The 25,887-nt window shown below is 40.5% G+C and overlaps 1 protein-coding gene across 5 annotated transcripts in view; it reads right to left on the bottom strand.

Annotated features, from left to right (window-relative positions):
• SOBP (sine oculis binding protein homolog) overlaps positions 1–24,247 on the bottom strand; it is a 155,592-nt gene extending 131,345 nt beyond the window's left edge. For 4 of the 5 annotated variants that reach the window (XR_011522580.1, XR_011522581.1, XM_070559181.1 and 1 more), the window contains exons 1-3: positions 24,091–24,247; positions 11,338–11,476; positions 9,082–9,267 (exon numbers count right to left, since the gene is read on the bottom strand). Coding sequence is in view for 3 of the 5 variants with exons in the window: in XM_070559181.1 (XP_070415282.1) it covers positions 9,082–9,267; positions 11,338–11,476; positions 24,091–24,186 (421 nt within the window). In the remaining 2 variants the exon portion in view is untranslated. Of the gene's footprint in view, positions 1–9,081; positions 9,268–11,337; positions 11,477–21,341; positions 21,468–24,090 lie in introns of those variants that run through there. The other variant, XM_070559183.1, reaches the window with a different exon arrangement.
• Positions 24,248–25,887: the final 1,640 nt, after the last annotated feature.

Genomic DNA, 25,887 nt, shown 5'->3' with positions numbered 1-25,887 from the left:
AAATTCTTAATTTTAATAGAGTCTATTTAATCAACCTTTTTCTTTATGGTTAGTGCTTTCAGTGTATAGTTTAAGAAATATTGGCCTACCCAAAATCATAAATATATTCTCCTGGGCTTTCTTCTACAAGCAGTATTGTTTTATCTGTCACATTTAGATGCATAATCCATCTAGAACTAATTTTTGTGAATTGTGTGAAATAACGAATCAACAGAGATTTTTTTCCACAAGCGCTTTTATTGAAAAGACTATACTTTCCTCACTGCTACTGCTCTATGTTGTATTTCATTCCACATACATCTTTTTGTTACAAACTAAATGTCTGTGTCCCTCCAAAATTCATATGTTGGAGCCCTAACCCCCAATGTGATGGTATTTGGAGATGGGGCCTCTGAGAGTCAGTTAGGGTTAGATAAGGTCATGAGAGTAAGGCCCCTGTCTGATGTGATTAGTGCCCTTATAAGAAGAAACACCAGAGAGCTCCTCTCCCACTCACTCTCACCTTCCCCTCTTCCCCTCCCCCCTCCCCTCCCCCACATGAGGATACAGGGAAAAGGCAGCTGTCTGCAACCCAAAGAGAGAGACCTCACTACACACCAACTCTGATGGCACCTTGAGCTTAGACTTCCAGTCTCCGGAACTTCAAGAAAATAAATTTTGGTTGGTTAAGCCACCCAGTCTATGGCATTTTGCTATGGAAGTCCAAGCTGACTAATACTTTTGTCATAAATCAAGTATCTGTTTACATTTGCTTCCAGACTCCACTGAAGTGGTTTATATGTAAATCCTTGCATCATTATCTCATTGCATTAATTATTCTAATCCTATAATAAGTGTTGCGATCTGGTAGCATACGTTTTCCAATTTTTTTTTTCTTTAAGATTGTCTTGGCTAATCTTGCCCCTTTGCATCTCCATGTAAATGTTAGGATCAGCGTTTTAATTTCCACAAAATTTTATGGAGGGATTTTTATCAGAATTGAATTAAACATACGATTAATTTAGGAAGAATTTGCCTTTTTAAAATATTTAGTTTCCAATCCATAAAGATAGTGTGTGCCCCCATTGATTTAGGTCTTCTTTTATTTCTCTCAGCAATGTTTATAGTTTCCTGCGTAACAATCTTTCACATATTTTGTTAGATTTTTTTTCCTGGGTATTTGATGGTTTGATGCTACTTTAAAAGGTATTTTTAAGTTTTGTTTTTTTAATTTTTTTGTGGCTGATACATAGAGATGTAATGGATTTGGGGGCTATTGGCTGTGTTTAGAGACCTTGACAAATGCACTCATTGATTATAATAGTTTATCTGTAGATTGTAGGGGAGGTTCTAAACAAAATGTCATTTCTACCTTTCAAATCTTATATTTTTTCTTTTTCTTGCCTTATTACATTATCTATGAATTTCAGCACAAAATTAAATAGAAGTGGTGATAGTGGTCATCCTTTTCTCATTCTTGATCTCAAGAGGAAAGTTTTCAATGTTTCACCATTAAGTATGATATTTGCTGTAGGTTTTTGTGGGTACTTTTTGTCATATTAAGGAAGTTTCATTCTATTCTTACTTTGCAAAGAGTTTTTATGATTAATTATGTTAAATTTTATCAAATTACTTTTATGCATCTACTGAGAATATTGTATGACGTTTAATTTTATTCTATTAATGTGGTTAATTATATTGATCAATTTTTAAAATTTAAATCATTCTTGCATTCCTAGAAAAAAATCCAAATTAGTCATGAAGTAATATCCTTTTGTTTATATCACTGGCTTTGGTTTGCTATGATTTTGTTCAGGATTTTTGAATCAGTGCTCATGATGACATAAATTTTCCACTTTAATGTATTCCAATTACATTAAATTATCATCACGTCACAAAATCAGGCGAGCAATTCACTATCAAGTCACAAAATAAGAATTTTATAAATGTAGGGAAATTATACATCACCTAAGCTAACTATATCATTTTGCAGACAAGGAAACTGAGGCTCAGAGAGGCTAAGTGACTTATCAAAGATTATACCACCAGTAAATGGCACAGCTGGCATCAACAACCCCGGTCTCCTCATTTTTGCTCTGGTAGTCTCTCCACCACATCATGCTACCATTCAAACTACACATTCCATCTGCCATTAAGAACAATTGAACATACTGAAATTTGACTTAGACCCTTTCAAGACTTCTCAGTTGTATAAAAAAAGATGAAAAACAGGATCCATATCATAGTAGATAACATTTTTAAGCTTCATTTTGTGTCTTTTTTTTATCACTTTGAATTTCAAATGACTATCTTCTAGCCTACATTATGTTTCAGGTGTCATTTCTCCTCAACTTTACAAATATAACAGTTCTTGATTATCTGCCCATAGACTTTCTGCTACCCCATTTAAGTGCCTTTCTACTCCCACCATATACCCTCCAGATGCTGCTGAAATTATATGAAATCACACTTTCCTGATTTCACTCATATGTGGAAGATCAAACAAACACACATATACAGAGAACAGACTGGTGGTTACCAGAGGGGAAGTGGGTGAGGGGAGGGCAAAAGGGGTAAAGAGGCACATATGTATGGTGACAGATGGAAACTAGACTTTTGGTGGTAAACGTGATGCAGTCTATACAGAAGCCAAAATATACTAATGTACACCTGAAATTTACATAACGTTATGAACCAATGTGACTACAAAAAAATAAAATTTTAAAATGTAAAAGAAAAAAATTATATCATAATTTCCAAAGTCAAACTAGAATGATGTTTTGATTATATGCCAATTACACTGTAATTCTTGGAGGTTAGAGACGATGATATATATATATTTGTGTTATCTCATATAAAGTGAAAAACATTCAGTAAGTACACAATTGACTGAAAGACTGACATAGCGTTTTGGATAATCCAATGGTTATCAATTTGAGTTAAGGAGACATCATGCCTACGTTCAAATATCGGCTCTGCCAGTTATTTCCTAGGTGACCTCAGTCAAGTTGCTTAGCTTTTCTGGGTCTCAGTTTCCTCTTCTGTAAAACAAGGTTAATAACAGCATCCACACAGAGTAGTTGTAAAAATTAAATGAGATAACCTAGTGGTACAATGCCTGACCCATAAAAAGTGCTCAAGAAATATTAGCTATGATGAGATTATATCATTACTGTTATTAACTACTACTCCTTTTCCTACCAGTCACCATAATTCCTCCTGTCCTTGTCCTAAGTGATTTGGAAAACTCTCCAAATCTGAGGCTTCACTGAACCTCTTCTTTTTTTTGAGAAATGTATCTGCTACATAAATAGTAAGTCATCCAAATCCCATTAACTCTAGGTAATTTTATTTAACAATCATATTTTAAAAGTTGGACAAATAAATAAATGGCAAAGCAATTTTGATTAAATCCTGTTTTTTCAATGGCTATTTGGAACACATCACTCATATGCAAGCCCCAAGAATATTGAATAACAGATAAAATAAATAATGATCATAATGCAAACCACATTCTGATTCCTACTTCCCTGAAAGTACAACTCCATGCAAGAATTATAAGAGCCAAAAAGTAACATGCTTATTAACTGTGGGTTACTCAGCTATATACATAGAGCTTAGCAGATCACATGAACGTTTCCATATTCTCAGTTAAGCTAATGGTTCCTTAGAGCCCAGTTCTTATAACCCCTTAAGAATTTCAAGATTTGCCTGAAAAAATATATCATATTTCCATGACTATGACTGAACACAAACTTAGAAAGCTCATTGAAAGCAAACCATCCTGGAAGACAGGAAATGGTCATTGTTTCAAAGACAGGCGATGCACACAGGAAATGAAGGTGGTCTTAGGAGCTGGATTTCATCTCCCTCCACACAGACCCGTGTGTGCTGTGTGGATGGACCCCACCTCTCACCTCCCACATGGTGGGGAATATAAATAAGGTCACTTACCATTCGAGGTAAAAGATATTTTATGTCAAACTGTCATAAAAATGCATCCAGAATATTCCTCCTTTTTTCATATTTCATTTCATTTCATTTTAAAGTATTCAGGGATTTAGAGGGATTCTGGACTTGTAACAGGCAAGTTGTAAGCCTCTGGGAAAACCTGTCAAGACTCAGATCTAAAACGTCGTCTCCTAGAAACACAGTGTTTTCTGCAGCAAGGCTCAGTGAAACTTTCACCAGAAAAAGTTGCTGCTTTTCATCTTTTCCTCATGAACAAAAACAATTACATGAATGGTTTTATTGATTTTTTAAAAAATTTTTGCGAGCAAAATGCTGTCACGGAGCAAGTCTGAAACTAGAAGATAAAAATCCTGGTGAGTCTCAGTTAGTTACTTTGAGCAGAGGTAGACAAGGTGGGGAGACCCAAATGTACCCAACAGCTGTAGAGGACTGAGGTCTGGTCAATGGAGCCAAGTGCCATTACATTTGTAAAACCTTTGTAAAAAAACTGTATTTAAAATCCATTGTGAATGGCTTTCCTTCAATAGTCAAACATGGAGGGGAGCAGGGCAGGCATAATATCTTGACAGAGACTCACCATAGCACAGTTCTTATAATCCAGGCCCAAAGTCCTTATTGGCACAACCCTCTTTGAATGAAGTCTCAAAGGTTGAATCCATAATAAATTCTCTAATATGAGAAGAATTACAGCAAAGTTACAATATAATTAACCCGAGTTATCTTTCAAAATTCTTGCTGATATATCTTCTGCCACTTCAGACTATGCTCATGCTGTGATTTTTAAATCAGCAAAGGAGGTTTTCATATTTGTTCAAACTAAAAAGATAAAGGAATGTTGCATAAAAAGAAAGAGTTGGTCAATACTTTCTATTATTTTCTAACATTATTCTTATAATAGCTTTTTTTTTAATCGCTGCTCCGTATGGCAAAGCCTTACTCTATTCACTTCCTTGAGTCTGCAGAAAAGTCTGCAATTCTTATTGAAGGATCATGGTGATTCCCTTCACTGCTTGGAGGGGAAAAAAAAAGCAAAATCAGGGCTATTATCCTGTGTTTATAACAAGTCTATTACCATAGTAACGACTGTGATGTCACAAACCCTACACCAAGGGCCAGATTCTGTCTCTGAGCGGGGAAGGGCAGCTTAGCCCCAGAAATCAGACGCAATGGAACACAAACCTGTGCGGCCAAAGCAAGGTCAATGCTTGTGGTAGTCACCAAAGCACAGGGAGCTCCAATTCTCTGAAGTAAAGGGGGGCAGGAACAGAAAAGCAGTTCCCCAGGCCCAGAAGTAAGCTACACCCACACTTCCGTATGCAGCTGTGCAAAAGGAAGGTGGAAATCCAAGCAAGTGTGGTATCACCGTGTTCCCAATCACGAGTATTCCACTGGGCCCACTGGCTGCCAAACACAGATCAGATCCAGGGGTGAGCCTGCCCGAGCACATGAAACACCCTGGAACTAGTGCCTGACCAGATGGGAGCCCTCTAGTACCTCAGAGGAGAAACAGCTTGTCTCGTGATGGCAAACACTTTAAACTAAGCGGGGGTTTTACTCTTCCTAGGTCATCCCGGTTCACAGAGTCCCAGGGTTAGAGAACCCATCAGGTCTCCCAAAAGATGTGGACCTTAAAAAATAAGCTTTTGCAGGAACAAGGTGTATCCCTTGTCACTGGGGAATCTGAAGTAGCAGATTAATAGATACTCGTATTTTGATACAGTCTAGGGAAATTTTGTACAAATATGCTGAAAACGCAACTTTAATTAAAAAGAAATTGGATAAGAAGTCAGAAGACCTTAGTACTGGTCTTGGCTCACATACTTAGCAGCCACATGACCTTGAGAAAGCCATTTAACCTATTTGAGTTTCAGTTCTTTATTTAATGGTATCTAACATGCTATTTCCCAGGGTCACTGTAAAGATCAAATTAAATAACAAATGTGAATGAGTTTCATAAACTGTAAAGGATTTAATATAAACATAAAGCACTATTATTATTAGCATTTTCACATAGCCAGTTTACAGTACAACAGGAATAATTTGGACACTAATATTTTCTTCCCAGAAATCCAAAGTACACATATGATCCTCGTCTTCCCTATCCCAAGGGGTGGACACTTGCGTGATACAGTCAACTCTAAATTACTCAGGGCTGATTACAGAGGGGCCTTTTGCTTCTAGCCATTGTACCATTTACTAGTTTCCCTCTGGAATGCCGTGTTAATCTACATATGACTTGAAAATTGACAGTGAGTGTCCCTCAACTCGATTACGTTGAATAATCACTCTGGTAAAAGTTTTACCAGAAGGAAGAATTGAAATGATTAACAAGACAGAAGTTTTTGGATAATTCGTGGACTTTCTTTATCCATGGATAATTACTGACATCACTGTCAGGGAGGCTATGGTCAAGGTCAGACATGTTGGGACTAATTCAGACAAGGTACTAGCATTTTCTCAGTGAACAATAAAGTAACCTGTACTGTCTTGTGTATGTGCAATGGGAACCTGAATATCAGTCATCCATTCATTCATGCAACAAATATTTGTGGAGTACCTACTATGTGCCAGAGCTCACCACATACCCTGAAAACCTCACAATTTTCCTGCCCTTGTTGCTGTGCCTTCCTTATGATAGTACACAGAGCATCTTGGCAAAGCTCACAGCCTGACTCTTAGAAACTCTATTCACCTTCTTGTTATCATGAGACTTGCCACCGTACCCTACTGCAAGGATCAGCAAACTATGGTCCCTGGGCCAAACCCTGTCTACTGCCTTTTTTTATAAATAAAGTTTTATTGGAACACAGCCATGCCCCTTTGTTTACGTATTATCTGTGGCTGCTTTACTGCTACCACAACAGAGTTCAGTAGTTGTGATAGAAATAGTACAGCCCCAAAGCCTAAAATACTATCTGGCCCTTTCCAGAAAAAGTTTACTGACCCCTGCACTAGATAATATAACTAAATGAAAAGTCCTCTCTCCTGCAAGTTTCTGCTTAGGGACTAATAGAGTAAGCTCCTTGAAAGCAGAGAACCTTTCTGTATCTTTGTCTTGTCATGTAGAACCCTGGAATAGGATTGAGTCAAGGTTTAGAGCAGATACAGAAAATTAAACACGTCCTTCCCTACATTTTGTTTTCAACAGACGAGTGCCTTGGAGTTGCATGGAAGACAGCATAAAACCACTGGCATTCGGTTACTCTGGCTTCTGATTCCTCAGAGTTCCTAAGTCTAAGACTTCCAAGGCTCAGTTTTTGGCCTCTATCCCTCTGCATATTTATTTCCTGATCTGATGTGGAATTAGAGTTAAATAGGAGCTGTGTGCTTGAATTCCACGTGGCTGGCTCAGCAGGAAACTCCAGGGCAGGTTTTTTGGCATGCCAGACTCATGTTAGCCTCAGCTATGCTAATTTCTAAAGCTGTTTGCTTTGCTCAAATAAATCTTAGAGGGGAATTTGCATTTGGATGCACACCTTTTTATGCACAAATTATGTGCATGATAACTCTAGGGCAGAACAAGGACTGGAAAAAAGAAAAAGAGGCATGGTGTTTACGGAAGGGTTTTTGTGTGCCAGGCACTATGCTAAATGCTTTACATACATTTTCTGGTCTCACAGCCACAATAATGCCATGAGGTGGAACTGTGATCCCCACTTTACAGATGGGGAAACTGAGGAGAAGACAGCTTATGTAACTTGTCCACAGTCACAGAGCTGGTAAGTGACAAAGCCTAGATTTGAACCCCATCTGTCTGAATCTGAAGCCCATGTTCTTTTCACTCAGTCACACAGCATCATCACCACTCACCTAAGTCACAGGACAGTCATTCAAACACGAACCCTACATTTACAAAATTAGTTACCCCTCTTCTCTCCAGCCGGCCTATGTAAAATATGTCTTTGGCCCTTGGGAGATATATTTAGGCCCCTCTGCATCACAACACAATCAACCAAAGAAGAAGAGTGGCATTAGAAAGGCAAACTTTACATGATACACAAATCATGTTAGTAATTAGTAAACAAATGCAATTACAAGTGACTTTGACAGGTAAGTGGATTTAATGATATATCTGAGAACCTCAGTACGAAATGACACTTTTATTGCTAAAATATAATAGACCAAGCAAGAGAATATGCCCATACCATGAAGAAAAATGTTAGTAACACTTAGAAGTGTTAAATATATCTATAACACAAGCCTAGGAACTTGTATCTATAAATATCTTCACTGTTTATGGGAACATAACCAAACACCTATCTTCTCTAAAAAAAAAATACAAGCATTACCTTCAGTAAGTTACAATAAGTACTGCTGTCAAAACTCTGTATTTATCATTGTTCAATTCAATATACAGAAAAATAACCAGTGTAGCAATTACATATTCTAGCATAATTCTAACATTTTAAGGCAGCCAGACACAGTACTATTGAACTTCTTTCTCTGCGTAGAACATATCTGTAACCTAGCTTGCAATATCACATCAAGCTCAGCTCATTGCCATCTAGCTTAATACACTGCTATCTAATTTTCTGGAAATATAAAAGAACTGATTACATTTTCATGCAAGTGAAATTCAGATCTCCATTTTTTTTTTAAGCTCTCAAAGAGAGCTTTCCAGGAATTAGAAAGAACTCTGTGGCGGAGATGGGTGATCTAGGTTGTTTCTTAAGTGGATTTCAAAGAAGTCACATTGAGGAACAAGCCTGCCACACACCCTCTACAAAACTTCCCCTTCCTCCAGAAAACCCACAGAGGAGACCTGGCCCTCACAACACCACCACCAGTTCAACCACGGTTACTTTTTCTTGCTAACCAGCCAGTATGTAATTTTTTAAGTTAGTTCATCCTTTTTTATTTTAAACAGATGATTTCAGAGAAAGAAAATAACTGTTTTGTAGTTAATGGTAGGAAAAGTTCATTGTCAGGTGAAAGTCCTAAGCAGTAGACTGAGGAATTCGCATAATATAGTAATACTACTTTTAATAATAAATGCACTAACATTTCTTATCTACAAAATTCCTAAAGTGGTCTTTTCCAAAATTCACTTGAACCTTTAATAATTATTCATAAGATAGTTAAAACAACTTTCTATGAACCGTTATCATTGGAAACCCCATAGCCACTTACCTGCTGGTGGCTTTATGAAAGGTGGCGGAATTAAAGGTACAATAATGGGCACATTGCCATGATCCTTTGACCCTGCAGGTGAGTCACTGAGTCCATTTCCTGTGGCAAGCCCTGAATAGCCTGTGCTTATATTGTATGGTGAAATAACACTGTCCTCAGGTAATTTTGGTTTTGGCAAAGAATTTTCTGTAAGAGAAAAAAATCACATTCAATATGACAAAAGCACTTATTTTCCTTAAAACTACATTTTCTCAAGTAAAATGGCTTTTTCAAGTAAAAGTGTAATAAAATATGTTTTTCCTTGCAAATCTTTAAACACTTTACCAGAGCTTCACAGACCATCCTGGACCTTTTCAGTCTTGTTACCATAAATTTCCAATGGGGTCCTTTATAATTGCTCCACTATGATAGCTAACATCCCAATTGCATCGTGGTGATGAATTTTAGCACTGTAAAAGCCCATAGAAAATTGAGAGGCAATTAACCTTTTCCATGTACAAAGTGATATATAGCAGGCATTGCTCTCTAGCTACCAGAGGGAAAGCTTAAAAGTGCCCCCCAGCACTGCAACTAGGTCCCACTGCATTATAACCTTGGGTCAGATTATAACCGAAAGAACCAATGAGAAAGAAGCAGAGGAATAAAACTGTTGTATCACAGGGTAGACCCATTACATTACCCCATTAACACCCATTAAAAATTAACAAAAATGAAAATGAAGAAATCTTACAATGATATGAACTGTATGAATTTTATCCTTGCATGTGAATCATTGAAAAAAAAAAAAACAACTCAACCAGGGAAAACAACTTTTTTCCCTCCAGTGGCATATCCTGGCACTCTCTCCATGTTCCCCAGAGGCAAAGATTATTACCTAGACCAAGTATTATATGAGCTATTAGTTTATAGAATATAAACTCATGACTTGCATTTTTCATTTACAGTGAAATTGATCATACTATCGCCATAACATGATGTGCACAATTTCATAGCAAGCTTAACATAAAATTTGTCACGTACGTTCAATTCCACATGCCTGCAGGACAGCTCATTTACATTTCGTTGCTTGGCATATAAGAAGGAGAAGCGCTATCTTAGAGACTGGAAATAAAATGCATGAACAGGTAGTTTATGCCAATAGATTTTGAGTGCAATGCAAATACTGATCAAGTTGCCAATGATGACACACAATTAGTTTCACCCACATTTTATTAAAGTTCCCCAAATTGGTTGCTTCTTCACATTCTCTTCTTTCTTTCTTTGACAAATTCTCATTCCAAATTTAGGTTCTTAAGTTCACTATCCATATCAACAACCACCAATGGTTCCAGCCTTCCCTATGAGATATTTGGCATTGCGACCCACTGGTAGAATCAGTGTTAATTCAATTCTGCCAAGCTTCTAAGTTCTACTCTTTAACTGGGATCTGATGAAAATTCTTCTGGAATAATATAGGATTCAATCATGTACTACACTCTTCCTCCTCTTCTTACCCTATCCAATACTGTGGGGATGAAGGAAGGGTAAAAACTTCACATGCAATCCAGAAATAGAGCTTTCTTTTAGAATTCTCACCAGAAACAGGGGAGGGGGGAACTACCAAACTAACCACGATTCTCTCTTGCAGTCTGAAAAAACCCTTATGGTTTCACTTAAAAAGCACCAGTCCCCGGGGCTGGCCCCGTGGCCGAGTGGTTAAGTTCGTACACTCCGCTGCAGGCGGCCCAGTGTTTCGTTGGTTTGAATCCTGGGTGCGGACATGGCACTGCTCATCAAACCATGCTGAGGCAGCGTCCCACATGCCACAACTAGAAGGACCCACAATGAAGAATATACAACTATGTACTGGGGGGCTTTGGGGAGAAAAAGGAAAAAAATTTTAAAAAATCTTTAAAAAAAAAAAAAAAAGCACCAGTCCCCAACAACTGATATATCAAAGGGCTCAGGAAACTAGGAGAAGTTAGCAAACATTGTCCCTTTCTATAAATTTGTGGGCAGGACCACAGCACTTAAAATCCCTAGTCCTGTCTAGTTAGCTCGCCCATTGCTGGAAGGAGATTAAGCGGCATCTATTTTTGTTTTATGTTGCTCTCTTATATTCTGCGGCATGCTGCTTATGAGAAAGTACTACTGGGGATGTACATTTAAATCGACCATTGGCATAATCAACAAAATGAGTCCCAAAGCAACTTAATTCTGGCAGGTTGAGATAGTTAATCCTTTTTGCATGAACAAAGGGACATTAAATGTCATTACCTTTGAGAACAGAAATGTGCTGCCGGCTCTCTCCATCTGTAGGGTAGCTCCTGAATTCAATATCTTCACCATCTTTCAATTCAACCTTATCATAGCCATACCAGCCAAGGAGTTCATTCATGGTGTTTTCTGCAAAGTTCTGAAAGAGAAGCATAGGCTACTTATTTATATAATCAATAACTATTTGAAAAGAATGCATAAATCGAATTCTGTTTGTACTACCCATTTATTGCCAGCTCTGCCTCACCTCCCTTGGAGTTGTGTTCATTTTTCAAATCACGTTCAAAAATTGTAATGCATTTAAATCTCAGGATGACGCATTCAATTATGACAGGCCTTCAGACATTTGCAATTTAGTGATAATAAGAAAAAAGGTATTTGTCAGTTTTGCTTACGAATAGGAAGTCATATTTTAGCATATTCTTCTGCAAAGTCTCTATCCCACACTAATAGAAAAATATTGAAAGGGAAGGCACAAAAACAGCTGAGGAAATATTTTGAAAGTGAAAACAATTGACATTTTTGTGGCTCAGATCAATCTAAATCAAAATTGCTCTCTGATTCAGGTGTTGTTTCTTAACACGACTCATCGCAGATAAAGCAAAATCTCAGCAAAGAAATAATTTCTCAATTGTCAACCACTACCATACAGAAAGCTGAATAGGCTACAAGGGTCTCCCTTTTTAATTTCTCCTTTTGCAAGAGTATTCTTTAAAAATCAAAGCATAATTTGCTTTACAAATTTCATTAGTGCCAGATTCTTTCTCCATGAAATCAGAGGTCACTATGATTGTCTTCTGACAAATAACATAGAAGTACCAAATATCTTTAAGGTTACCAGCCAGCCAGCCCCAATTGTGGATAACATATGAAAACACATTATTAACTATAAATCGATATATAAATGCAAGGTGTTATTATTGTTGTTATTATAGATATCAAACTGTGGAAATAATGGGTGTAGTTGGACAGATTTAAAGCTTTAATATCAGGTGACTATTTTTTATGAACTTAACAACTGCTAGATATTGATACAAGATGTGCTGTGTATGTTAATGATCTTAATGCTTGCATACACCTTAAAGCATCTCTATCTGAGAAATAGTGAGTAGAGTGGGGTTTACCAGAGGTTGGAAGGTGGAGGAAATGGGAAGATATTGGTCAAAGGGTACAAACTTCCAGTTATAAGATTAACAAGTTTGGGGATCTAATGTACAACATGGTGATTATAGCTAATAATACGGTATCATATAGTTGAATGTTGCTAAGAGTGTAGATCTTAAATGCTCTCACTACAAAAAAAGAAATGGTAACTATGTGATAGGATGGAGGTGGTTAGCTAATACTATGGTGGTAATCAGTTTGCAATACATAAATGTATAAAATCAACACATTGTACACCTTAAACTTACACAATGTTATGTGTCAACTATATCTCAATAAAGCTGGAAAAAAATTTAATTAGCAAAAGGGACTCTATACTACAGAGTAAGGGCTTAATAAATATTTGTTGAATGAATTTTTTTAAAAAGCATCTCTATCTGGCAAGGCAGCCTGAGCCTCCTAGACTGAGCTAGGAAAACTATATATTCTAACCTTCTCTGTGGCTCAAAGAATCTTTTCTCATTCTCCCTAGAAGCTGTCATTTCTGAATTACACTGGGATGTATAATTTATATAGCTGAAACAAAGCACCAAGGCTTAACCAGAGCATGCATAGCCTCAACGTGTGAGTTCCATGTTCTCTTGAATTTCACAACTTTAGATTTCAGCAGGGGCTGCATAAAAAAGAAAAGATACTACTCTACTGAATCCACAAAAGCAAATGTGGCATTTCAAACCACCCACAGGATGCTAGATTTTTTTTTTTGCTTTAGTACCCACTTAAGCTCAGAGCTGCAACTGGGTCGATCTGTGATGGTGTAGTGCACAAGCAATTAAAAAAAAATCCAGCCAGATTGATTCCGTGTTACCATCCATAAGGCCAACAGTCAGCCATATCAAGCTTCAGTGAGGCATTTATTCTTTCTGATGGCTGGTCATGTTCACATTAAATAGACATTCTTTTCATGAACGCACAAAGATGATATGATCGATATGTATAATAAGCTCAGCAACTTCTGGAATCTCACTGAGGGGGACACAGCTAAATGCTGCTCTACTCGATCAAAAGAGATCCCTTTAGTGAGACGTTTGTCTCCCCTAACACCCCATTTCTTTCACTGAGCCGAGTGCCTGGACTGGAGAATGACAGTCCCTAAGCACACAAATCGAGGTCCTCCATCAGTGGTCTGGCAGCAGAAATCTCCAAGGATACGGATTATACCTTGCATCAAAAAACCAATTCCCAACAGCGTTAAAAGCAAGTCCAAGCCACCCCATTGGTCTGTGTGCTATTTGTCCCAATCTCTAAGAGAATTGTGCCAACAAGACAGCAAATCTTTCGCATAGTAACTCCTGGCCACCATATCCAATTTTCTAGACTGTTTGTAGCTGGGCGTTTGTATCTCTCCAGGTCTATCTAACTTCTGAAGTGACACAAAGGCTACAGATGCATAATTCATGGCGCAGCCTCCCAGCAAAGGATATAGATTTGTTTGTTTTAGTCCAGCTGCAAATCTATTCAGCCTTTCAGAACCAATCCCAGGGATGGGATCCAGAAGTTTCAGACATTTGGGTAAAAACTGAAACCTCAACTGGATTATTAACACCACATTCATATTATCTGGGCATCCTAACTGCCTCACTTAGTTTACGGTTTGTGCTGAAAATTCAGAGGCTTCGTGGGACAATCAATATGAACTTGATCTATTCCACGATTTTCAAGTTACTATAAATGTCAGTGAAAATAAACTCGAAAGCATTCCCTTTCTTGTCACTGAAAATAAAAATAAACACCTTAATGTTTTGATATATGACCGCAAAAGCAGAAAACAAAAGTTTTATAAAGCCTCAAGCCATAAATCTCAAACCTTCATGAAAGGAGGAACAAGATGAAAGAAAGAGAAAACAAACACCACAGTTTCTTATAGTATAACTACAAGAAATAGACTACTACCTCTGTCTTATACACTCCGGTATTAAGAAACTAAAAAACCCCAGGGAATAAATAATTTAAAACTTTATATCCCTGGGTAGAATTTGGTGCCAGGTATCACGTGGGCTTGTTACGGTGCTAAATCAAAGGAAATGAAATAGGTTTGTGAAGTTATCATCTAAGAAACATAACATATTCTAGGAGAAATGAATTAATGTTTATGGCCTATATGAATTTTCAAGTCCTTCTGGTAGAGAATTTCAAGGTTATGTTTTCAACGTTTTTTGCATCATTATTCTTTACAGAAAAGTGTTCCATTAAAAAAATGATTCCTTTCCTATATAAATTTCTTAGTAAGTTATGTTTTTCTAAATGGTGAAAAAATTAAGATGATAAGAGTTAAAATGTAGAGAGATTTTGAGGTACAGCCGTCCAATAACAGGACAAGCTACTGTACAAGGGATGCTGCAAAATTTGCTTCCCCTCAAATCTTTACCCAGCATTCGTCCTGGAGACTGAGGGCAGAAAATTGAAGTAGAGTCTCTTATTAAAGTCCCTCCCAGCTCTAAGTTTCTGTAAAATCAAAGAACTTCCACTTATACAAGAGATAATATACATTTTGCAAAGAAATATCATAATTATAGTGATCATACATCATAAATTTTACTGAACAGCCACTATTTCAAATATTTTATCATTGTTCCCATATACCATCAAAATGTGCCAGAAATTTCAATATTCTGGCATCTAAGTTACATTTTGCAGACTGCCTCTTGCCCTTGGAAGTGGCACAAAAATCCTCTCTCATACCATGTGGTCCAATTTGGGTTTGGAAAATAGGTCACTATAATTACAATGATAATGTCTAACACGCTTATAGCACTTTACAGTGATTCCACATCCTTTAACTCTGCTGTTCCTTTCAATAACCCTATGAGTTAGGTATTTGATTTCCACAATAAACTTTTGGTGAACCTATGTGACATCATTTTACAAGAGAAAATTTAGAGCATCCAGAAGGTAAATGACAGGCATGAGAGATCGCCTAGTACAGTCAGAAGGAAAACACAGATCTTCTGATTCTTATACCAGGCCTCTTTCTAATATAAATTCTTCACAGTCTAATGTGTCAGCAATCCCAAAGAAGGTACCTCCTTGAACCAATCAAAGAGTTGAAAAGAAATCATCCCATAGGATGTCAATATCACATACAGAGCCTTCCAACCGGGGCATATCTACTTATGTTAAGATTTGTCTTGCTTTCAGATTTGATCACTGGCCCCTACTCTCCTTAATTATTTGTAGTATTGGAATGAGCGTTCTCAAAATTCATGATTAAAGTTTAATCTTCTCATTTTGACAATTTTTTGACATCACATCATACTCTAATTGCTTTGCACTTCTAAAACTGTACCCCCATACTTCTTCCTTGCCCTTTTCCAACTCCCATCTCTCACCTCCAGGACTCCCAAGAAAAGAAGACAATCCTAATATTCAGTCTGAAAGCATGATATCTTCCTAGAATTTAAAAAAAAAAAGAAGAAAGATGGTGGAAAGGCAGGACATTTTACTATTTCCCCACTCTTCTGAGTTCTTTCCATACTGGCAAATTTTATTTTTGTTGGAACTTAATTCCCAGGATAGTCATTAGACACTCTCCTTATTCAACTGGAAGTACTATACAAATGTCAAAGTTCAATCTAAATGATCTTTAATTGAACATTCACCAGGTAAATAATCAAGAATTGACTTCAAGTCACTTTGAAAAACTCAGTAATTACCAATTCTCAAAACACCTCTGAAATGCAAGTACTTCAAGGTCTTCAAAAAAGACAAATGATCTTACTTTGAAAATACTAAACATTTTAAAACATAGGTAGGTACTACTAGTTTCTTTCATCCCAGGCCTTGCATAACTAAATATTGATGTGTTTTCAATTTTGTATCCTACCCAAGAAAGCAGAAAGTTCTCAAAGAGCTCCAAACCATTCATTTGAATGAGGGAAAAGCCATGTGCTCCCTCTCCCCACAAACATAATTCCCATTTCCCTCCAAGTCCTAGCTCACCCCACAGCTCTGGTAAAATATGTCACCAATCCCAAATACACTGTACATTACTGGAGGACAGAAACCTTTTATTTCATTTTATGTCTCACCTAGCACAATGCCTAGCACTTAGAATGTACTCAATAAACATGCTAATACATTTGGATATGTTCCCAAATATTTGTTTTAATGTATAAATACAGAAAAATGATCAAACAAAATTGAGGAAAACTGATTCCAAAAATAAATATGTGAAAGCTAAAAAAAATTATAATGTCCAGCGTTAATGAGCACTCTCATACTATTGGGAATTTAAATTTGACTTAACTTTTAGAAAAGGTAATTTGACTCTATGCCTAAAAAGCCTTAAAAATTTACATACCCTTTGATTCAGCAATTGTATTTCTAGGCATTGCAGACACTATTCTAAGGAAATAAGTGCAAAAATATGCACGTTCAGGAATGTTTATCTCAGTGTTGTTTTCTTAGAAACAAGCTATATGCCAAACAATGGGAATTTGGTTAAATAAATTATAGCTTAGTCATGGAACGACTAAAATGGAATACTATTTTGCCACTAAAATATATGCCATAGATAAATTTTTGCGGCTGTGAAAGGCTATTAACAATATATTAAACTTTAAAAGGAAGGTTAGTACACTATAAGACCATCTTTGTTTTTTAAAAAAACTATGTATCACACATAAAAGGACACGAAAAGACATACATCAAAATGTTGACAGTAATTGTGTCTAGGTGGGAAAATTACAGGCTTTCTTTCTCTTTTTGCTTATTTGTATTGCTTATTCTACCACTTCTGTCATATCCATGTATTATTATCATAAAAATAAAAAATAGTTTTAATTAAAAATTAATTAACACACAGTCTTCTCATAGCCAATCATGTCAGCTATATTCACAGTCCTAATAAAAAGGGTCTGTCAGTTACATGACTCAACTTCAAAACACTCTGACACTCATTATCCAAGTGGAGCATATGAGAAACACTTTGAAAGGAAAAGGAAACCACCAATCCTGAGCAATTTATAAGGCTGGGAAAAATGCTAGTATCTCTGCTAGTTGAGGTTATGAATAATAGAATAATGCTTATTTTAGAAAAATATTTTATCTCCCTTTTCACCTCCATGTTGTTCTGGCTAAGATAGATTTCTATTCAGCATCATTGGACTCAATGAGTGAGTATTTTTTAAAGGGGCTTGGGGTCTGCAAAAGAGGGGCAGAGCCTGTTCAGAGTTCCAGAGTGAAGTAGGAATTGAACTTGATCAGAAGTCAGTTTCTAGCTCTAGTCTCAGGTCTGGCCTAGGGCTAAGGCTAAGTCATCTCTCTTAACACAGACCCAGTGGATGGGTTTTATTTTAGGGTCTGCCAAGAAGAAGGTCGGGAGGTAAAAATTTAAATAGCACAAAACAAATATTGGAAGAGCCCTTTATGACTACAAAGTACTTTCACATTCATGATCCCACTGGATGAGATGGTATCCTAAGGACGAGCCACTCCCCAGAGATGACCCATTACAGGGTCATCCACATGCATGAAATAACAAGAGCAGCCAGATTCACACTCAGTGCAGACTTTACCCATTGAGCCCTGCTGTTTTTACCTGAACTACAGCTTTTTAGCTTGAAATCCTTTGAAGACAATCGCTGCGCTCCATCTGGCTCATTTTGCGGCATTGTTCTCAGCCCCAACACAATGATTATAATGCAGTTTTAAGGGCAGAGGAGATATCATAACACCAAAATCCATCTCCAGCCTGCAGCAGCCCTGAGAAGAAAGTCTTCTTGTCTTATTGATATATCCTGAATCGGATGGCTGTATAATTGGCACATGAAACCAAAATTGTGTGTTTCCACATATAAAATCTATGTCGTTTCCTTGTCTTGTTGTGACTCAGAACAGACAATTATGTCCTCACATTGTAATCTGTAGCCAGGACATCAAATATCCTAAAAAAGGTCAAAGCAATGCTGTGAAATTGTGGATACCAGCCCTCAGGCTAACATTGTGGCAGGCATGGCAGGTGTGCAGCTGTGTGCAGCTGTGTCCTATCACAGCTGCAGAACTGCCCTAAAAATCACCAAGACTTGTTACATTGTTTTCCTGTCGGTGCCAAAGCCACTGGCCTTAAAGCAGGACAGAATTCTACAGCCGTTTGGTTACATAAGAGATATTAACACCCATCAGTCTACAGATCCTTAAATATACATTCAGCAAATCTCACTCACCACATGCTTTCATGTCTGTTTACATGTTTCAATTGGCACCATCAAAAACAAAGTACTCTATTTTTTCTCATTCTACCCTGTAATATCCCTTCCCCTTTAGGAAAATATTCAATAATCTTATTAGCTGGAGAGTGCAAGTGTGGCTGACTTCCCATTCCACAGAGGAAGTTTTAGACTTCAGAGATTTTTAAATGATCCACCTTCTACTACTTCCAACAAATTTTTTTAAGAGAAGAAGTATAAAGACTCCATAAAAAGGACACTTCCTTAGAAGATATAAAAAGTCTAGTCACCCTAACAAGACACTACTTTTCCCTAGAACTCTATTGCAGACAGTCACTTGCACTCATTTGCCTTTTTTGAGGCCCTGTTTTTGACTTTCCTTTAAAAACTCTGCTACTTGGTTTCTATGAGTCTGTCTTTCACACAAGGAGAGTAGGGCTTGGCTTCTCAGAGCAGTGCTTGGCAAGCACAGAGGCAGGAAACGCAGAAGGGAATGAGTCTGTCAGACTCATTTTCTTCTAGTTTAAATGTTTATTTCAGATTCGGGAGGAAGTGGAGTGGTTCCTTTCCATTTCCTCGTCTCTGGAACCTGCAAGTTGTATAAGGCTTAGAGAATCTCGCTCTACTGCACATCACATTCACAGGTTCACAGATGGAGAGACTCTTTTCAGAAAACCCCTGGTTTGAACAGAGCAGAATTCATAGCTGTCTGTGCCCTCCTAGGACCATCTCCTACCAGTTTAGACTGGAGCCTTGAGCAGGACAACTGAGAACAATGTGAAGAACAAGGCTGGTGGGCTCAGGAACATCCTATACCAGCTCACAAGGAGCAAAAGCCATGTCCCAGCTAACATTAGTCCCCAGCCCTGCCACGTGGCACATCTGAGGCCACTGCTCAGCTGGGGAGGTCTGACATAATTTGTGAATGCCACAGCAAGATCTGGTCCTGAGCCTACTTTCTAGGTTCCTGAGACTTACCATGTCTGACACCAGGGTGGCGTTTCACCAGCAAAACTTAAAATATACCTGTTTTAGTAATAAATTTTCAACCTTAAACATGCTGATTTTTCAATCCACACTCTGATTTCTCTCTCTCTGTTTTTTTAAAGCCAGGCTATTTATCTCACTGCACTCACCAGCTGGGCTCCGCAACTTGCTTTATTGTCTACGCAATTGACAAAGGTCATCGCTAATACCAAATGAAGACCATCAGAAACCAAACTAGAAAATCTTGTGGTGAGTTTACTACTAAACTCTAACAGATGTGCCCGATTCTAACTGTAGGCATCAGGACTGAAGCATAATTTTAGGTACAAATTACTTACTGAAAATATTTATAGACAGAAAATTCTTCAGCAAAGGAGACCCTAAGACATTTAACACAGATTATCCTGTAGTTTAGCAATTGATAAAGAAGACAAACACTGTAAATGCATTAATTATGGTTTGTTTAGGAAAGTTTCAGGGCAGAGTGCTGCATCTAATCACCTTGGTTTTATCAAAGAGTTTTAAAAGATAAAAATCTGACTCATTATCTCCACTCATAGTTTAGATTTTGTGAGTTGTATTACCGTTTCGTAGTCACTAATCATATTCACTAAAATCTATGTGCACAAAGTACATCCCTGAAGTGCGACTATATTTACACTTACACATATATTTACATTTAGACATCCAATAGTACAAACTCATTTTTATATTATATCTACCATGTTCTGGAAGAACTCCTGAAATGAATTAACCCTTCCATATGTCAGAATTCCCTCCTAAGATCTATTTATTATGATATTTGTGAGCTAACAATATATTGAAGACATACTACATTAGATACCATCACAATATTCACTTTAGAAACCAAAAGAAGCCAAAATATAAATTGCATTGCCATCAGATTTTTTAAAACTTTCTCTATTGTTCATTAAATAAGGCATATTGATTGTAAGTACAGTAAAGTAACAAGCCTTTTTAATCAAGAAAAAACAGGACGAAGGGAGGAAGAAGAAAAGGAAAGATAAAGAAACACTGTAAAGATCATGAGACAAACATGTCTACTTGAAGATATTTTCACTGAAGTACATATAAGCAAGCTATGCCAAGTCATGTACTTTTCACACACAAAATTATATTGTATCAAATTTAAATTTGTTACAAGTGCCATGTACATTAAACAAGTGATAACGAAAATGTAACTCAATATCTGATCCAGTGAAACAGCAACCAACATTAGCGCCTAGCCACATGAAGACAATCTACACTGCCATTACTGGTGTCAGCTAAACCTCAGCCAGTTTGTCCTCTCCAGCCATTTTTAAATAAATATGTGACTATCTCAATTAGGAAATCTTGAAGGAAGTCTCTATGATGAGGCAATTTTGTTGCTCATTCTAAGTGCCCTGCATTTGCTGTACTTAAAATAGACACTTGTACCAATGTCCTTTCTATTACCCGAAGGGGAAAAAAAATCACATACACACCAGTCCTTTTTCTTTCAGCTCGCAGAGAAGCAACTTGATCCAACCAGTGTTGAAACCTGAGTAGGTCACTGTACACCACGATAAAATTCCCTAATCCCTGAGCCAAATCTCCCCAAGGGGGGGCCTCCTCCTGATTCCCCACTTCCCAGGCTGACTTTTCCATTCGCTCTCTCCTCTTTCCCCCTTTCATTTCCCCTACCTTCAAGCCTTGATATGTGATCCGCAGTGGGGGCTCAGGTTTCCGTTTTTACAGCTTAGGCCGTGCTAGCTGTATACATTCCTTTCTTTCTGCCGGGCAGTGATTACTTACCAGGGCTTAGTTTACACTGGTCCAGATGAAAGCCGTTCAGATGAAGGCAAACACAGCCAGGCAACTCCAGCGGCACCGATATGAAGCTTCACAAGGCCACATTGTGTTCTCAGTGACATTTTGTTACACACATTTTTATACAGAGCAACCAACTTGTTATGCTACTCTACACTTTAGGTTTGGGGAGATGGAGGGGTAATAATACCCTGAGCTTTGAGGAGGAGTTTTATTGATGTGGTTATTAATATTAAAAGCAGAAAAATATTGATGTGTTCAAAATAACCCTTCCACCATTTGACTTTGAGAAGTCACTTTTTAAATGAGGACTTTTGGTGCTATTATATTTGAGGAATGTCTACTAAACTATTCCACTAGAAATGAGATTTCATGACTCACTGGTATGGTGTATGTTAACATGACTGAAGATTTCAGCCAGAGGTCTCCTATACGTTGTTCCAAAGCAGAGAAAATACTGATCCTACAGGCAATTGAATTATTTGCTGCATAAAGCTTCTTATTTAATGCTACACTGTATTGAAACGATAAGGATTAAAACTTCAAATAGTAGGTGGTGATTTGGAAGAAAAATAACATTTTAAAAAGAGGAAATTCTGTGCACGAAGGTTAATTCCATACTTAGTCCTGTAGCATCGGCTAAAAATTGTGTAATTTTTCCCCTTCACACAATGTTGTTTTTGTTTCTTCCTCACCAGTTCAGACAAACATCTGTTATACTGTAGAAGGACAACTATCTCCCAAACCACGGAGTACGCCCGCAGCCAAAGTCAACAACGCGAGCCCCAAGCATAGAGCACAGTCAGCCTTTATATCCAGCCGGGATAACATTTCACATGTTTTGATTAAAATTAGCTAATTTGTAATTCTAGAACCTATGAAACTTAAAAGCTGCCATCCATATAGATCACATTAAGCAGTGTTTTAAAGGGCCAGTGCACACTGCGATTGCCTAGTAGCTTCACCTCTCTCCTCTTCCTCCACCCCCAATTTAAAAGGAAAAGGAAAAGTGACCTGGAAATGCAGGACAGGGGGGAAAGGTAAGTGAGGAAGAAGGATTATTGTAGACTGTTTGAATTCTACCTCCATGGGAAGACAACAACTCCTACTGGTCTCTTTTTGAAAAAAAAAAAAAAAAAGCTATCATTGGAATCAATGGTGGTTTCCATCACAAGCAACGGCACTGATTTCCAAGGCAAATCCTCCTTAACTCTCCTTGGACTGATGCTGCACCTCATGCTTCCAGGTACTACGTGCCTCACCCAGCAAGAAAAACCCTAACTCCAAAATTTAGATTGCTATAGACATTTCCTAGAGAAAAGGAAAGCTAAGTATATGCACCTAGGTACACATATAGGACATATTATTCCACGTGCCCCTTTCTAAGCATGGGCTTCATACAAGGCACTCTCATAGAATATGCTTGATCTAATCAAGAAAACGTCAAAATGCAATAAATTTCACTTAGTTGCATGCCATTTTCATCCCGTTTGTCTTTTAAATACAAACTTCAGCAACCTGAACAAGTCGGTTGGCAGTATTAAGGATTCTATGCAGAAGATGGGGAACACCAAGACGGCTGCAGAATGAAAACTAAAGTCCCCCGAAATCTACTCGTTTTTAACTCACGGAAACAAAAAATACAAATAAAATATTTTTTTAAAAGAGAGAGAGACTCGTGAAATAAACACAGAATGAAACCCTCGCCTCGCAAAAACTGCAACTTCACGGAAAATAAGCGGGGACAGGGTGATCCGGAGCTGAGAGGTGCTCTTATGCAATCGCACCAACTCGAACAGCTGGAGCGCCAGGCTGCTGCGCTCGCCACCTCTGGAGTACCGCTGGCCTGGCGGGGAGCCCGGCCTCGCCGAGAGGACTCCGGGCTGGCCTTTCCGAACAATGGGCAGGCGCTCTGCTAAGGCCGCCCCTCAGACAGCTATCTTTCAGCGGGTCTTGCCCGGGTCGGCTTAACTGGGAAGTGAAGCATGCAAAGGCGAGCGGGAGGCGGAGGCAGCCGAGTGAGAGGCGCCGGCAGGGGCGGGCGAAGCGAGCCGGCCGTCAAAACGGTACCCAGACCCGAGCGGCTGGTGCCGCAACTCGCCCCGGCGCTGACAGCCTCACTACACCGTCGCAGCTGGCTACTCCGGGGAAAGCGGGGTCGTGGAGAGGAGAGATGAACTGGGGAGTAGGGTGGAACCGAGCGCTCCCGGGGTGCCTCGGCCCGGCAGCTCCTAACTTTAGAGGAATCCGAGGGATGGTTTCCGAAGAAGGGGGAAAAACTACACCACCGAGTAAGAAAACGTCTTCACCATGCCCAGTCGCCACTTGGGGCCCCGGTCCCCTCCCCCTGAAACGCGCCTGTGCCAAGCTGGGGTTTATAAGGTTAAATAGTATGTGGTTTCCAGGCCGCCCCTCACCCCCATCGAATCGGAGGTAGGCAAATCTCGGGGATGCAGCCCGCGAGTTGGCCTCTGTTTTGCACCTGGAGGAGGAGCTGAGGCGTTCTGGGCATCCTACTGAAACTGACAAGCGCTCCCTTGTACCCCCCAAATCCACACCACGGCCCAAAGGGAGCGGGCCGAAGAAAGAGCTCCGTCTCTCCAGCCCCGAAGTCCAAAAATACCTTCATTTCCTCATTGATCTCCCTTTTCACTGGGTGAGCCGGTTTCCTGCTCCTTTTATTTTCCGGAGGTCTCCCTTCTTTCTCCATTTCTGCCATGTTTTTGTGTCTGGTTTCTGTGGAGATGAAATGGCTGCTGCCGCCGCCGGCGGTGGTGGTAGTAGTGGTGGTGGTGGTGGTGGAGGTGCTGCTGATGGTGGCAATGCTGGCGGAGGTAGCGGTGCTGGCGGGGCTGGGGCTGGGGCTGGGAGGGGGGAGGGAAGGCAGGCGCCGGAGAAGCGGGGTCTCTTCTAGCGGCGGAGAACGTCAGTGGCTGTCAGAGGGAAAGGTAGCTCAAGGAGTCTCGGGGATGCCGCCGCCGCCGCTCCTGCTCCCGCTGCCGCCGCCGCCGCCGCCACCAACGCCGCCGCTGCCGCCGCTGCCCCTGCCGCCGCCGCTGCTTCTGCCGCTCCCGCCGCCGCCGCCGCCGCCGGGCTGCATCCTCGGTGCCCCGTGGAGTCGTCAGCCATCTTCCGTCGCTCTGTCCGTCTGCATGGGCGAAGAGAACGGGGGCCAAGCGCGGAGAGAGCTGCTCTGGGCGTGCGTGCGTGGATGTGTGTGTGCGCCTGGGAGAGCGCGCCAGCCCCGGCGCCTAGCGCCTCCCGCGAGTCGAGCCGGGGGCGGGCCGGGGGCCGGCGCGGGGAGGAGGGGGAGGGAGGGAGCCGGGGCAGGGAGGGGGCGGGCGGGAGGGGGAAAGGTGGGGGGGCTAGGACAGCCCCCAGCTCCCGAGCGGGCGTGGCTTGCACCGTCACTGTATACGCGGATGCTGCGCGGCTCCGGGGGCTGCTCGCGGCCGCTTGCTCATCCGCGGCGGGCACGGGCGGGACGCGGCGCCCCTCGCGGCCGCCACCTCTGCGCGACGCCCCCCGGGGCCGCTCGGACCCCAGCCATTCTCTTTAGCTCCGTGATGTGGGCTCGAGTGGGTTTGGAGTCGGTTTTTGAGCCCGTCCTAGAAGCTGCTGAGGAAAAATGAATGGGGGTGAGGGGAGGTGGTTGGGCAGTGGGAGGGAACAGGGACCCGAGGTCGCTGTGCGAGAGGACCGCTTTCCTTCCCCCCGGGGAAGGCACACTGAGCTCGCTGCCTCTGGATTGCAGCGCCGGGGTCTCGGAGGAAAGAAACCACAGCCCTGCCCTCCTCACAGCTGCCAGGATAGAGTGTCCCCCTTCGGGGGCCACCTCAGGGCGCATGGAGGCTGGAGGCCCCTTGGAGAGGTTCCCGCGCCGCGCTCCGCTGGTCCCCAAAGCGGCTCGGGCTACGGCTGCGTTTGCAAGAAAGCTTTTGCCTCTCAATGAACCACTTGGAAGTAGGACATCTCGGCCTTCAGCCCCCTGTTCTTTCTTTTTTCTTTCTTTTCCCTCCAGTTCTTTCTCTCCTTCTCTCTCCCTCTCTCTCTCTCACACACACACACAAAACACACACACACACACACGTGTCTCACTACAAAGTAACAGCTTTACCCTGTGACCCTGCGTGCACCCTTGTCCCGGAGCCCTGGGTTTAACCCCAAAATGACTGGGTATTGCTGGGAGCGCAGGGTCGCGCGAAGGGCTCCATTCGCCACGCCCGGGCGGGACCCTCCCCACCCCGGCCGGCCGCCCTCCTTCCCCTCCGCTTCCCCGCGCGCCTCTGCTCTCCCCCCGGCCGTGCGCCCTCCCTCTGCGCCCACGCGCCGCCTCTCTGGCCCTCTCGGTCCCCGCCCGGGGCCGAGCTCGGACTGCGTTTGTCCCTCTCTGGGTTGAGGCATTGGCGTGAAGGGTTTG

This window comes from Equus przewalskii, chromosome 9 (assembly GCF_037783145.1).
Source record: "Equus przewalskii isolate Varuska chromosome 9, EquPr2, whole genome shotgun sequence".
NCBI lineage: Eukaryota > Metazoa > Chordata > Mammalia > Perissodactyla > Equidae > Equus > Equus przewalskii.
Note: the sequence above shows the minus strand (reverse complement) of the source record. Positions and strands in the feature narration are given on the sequence as shown.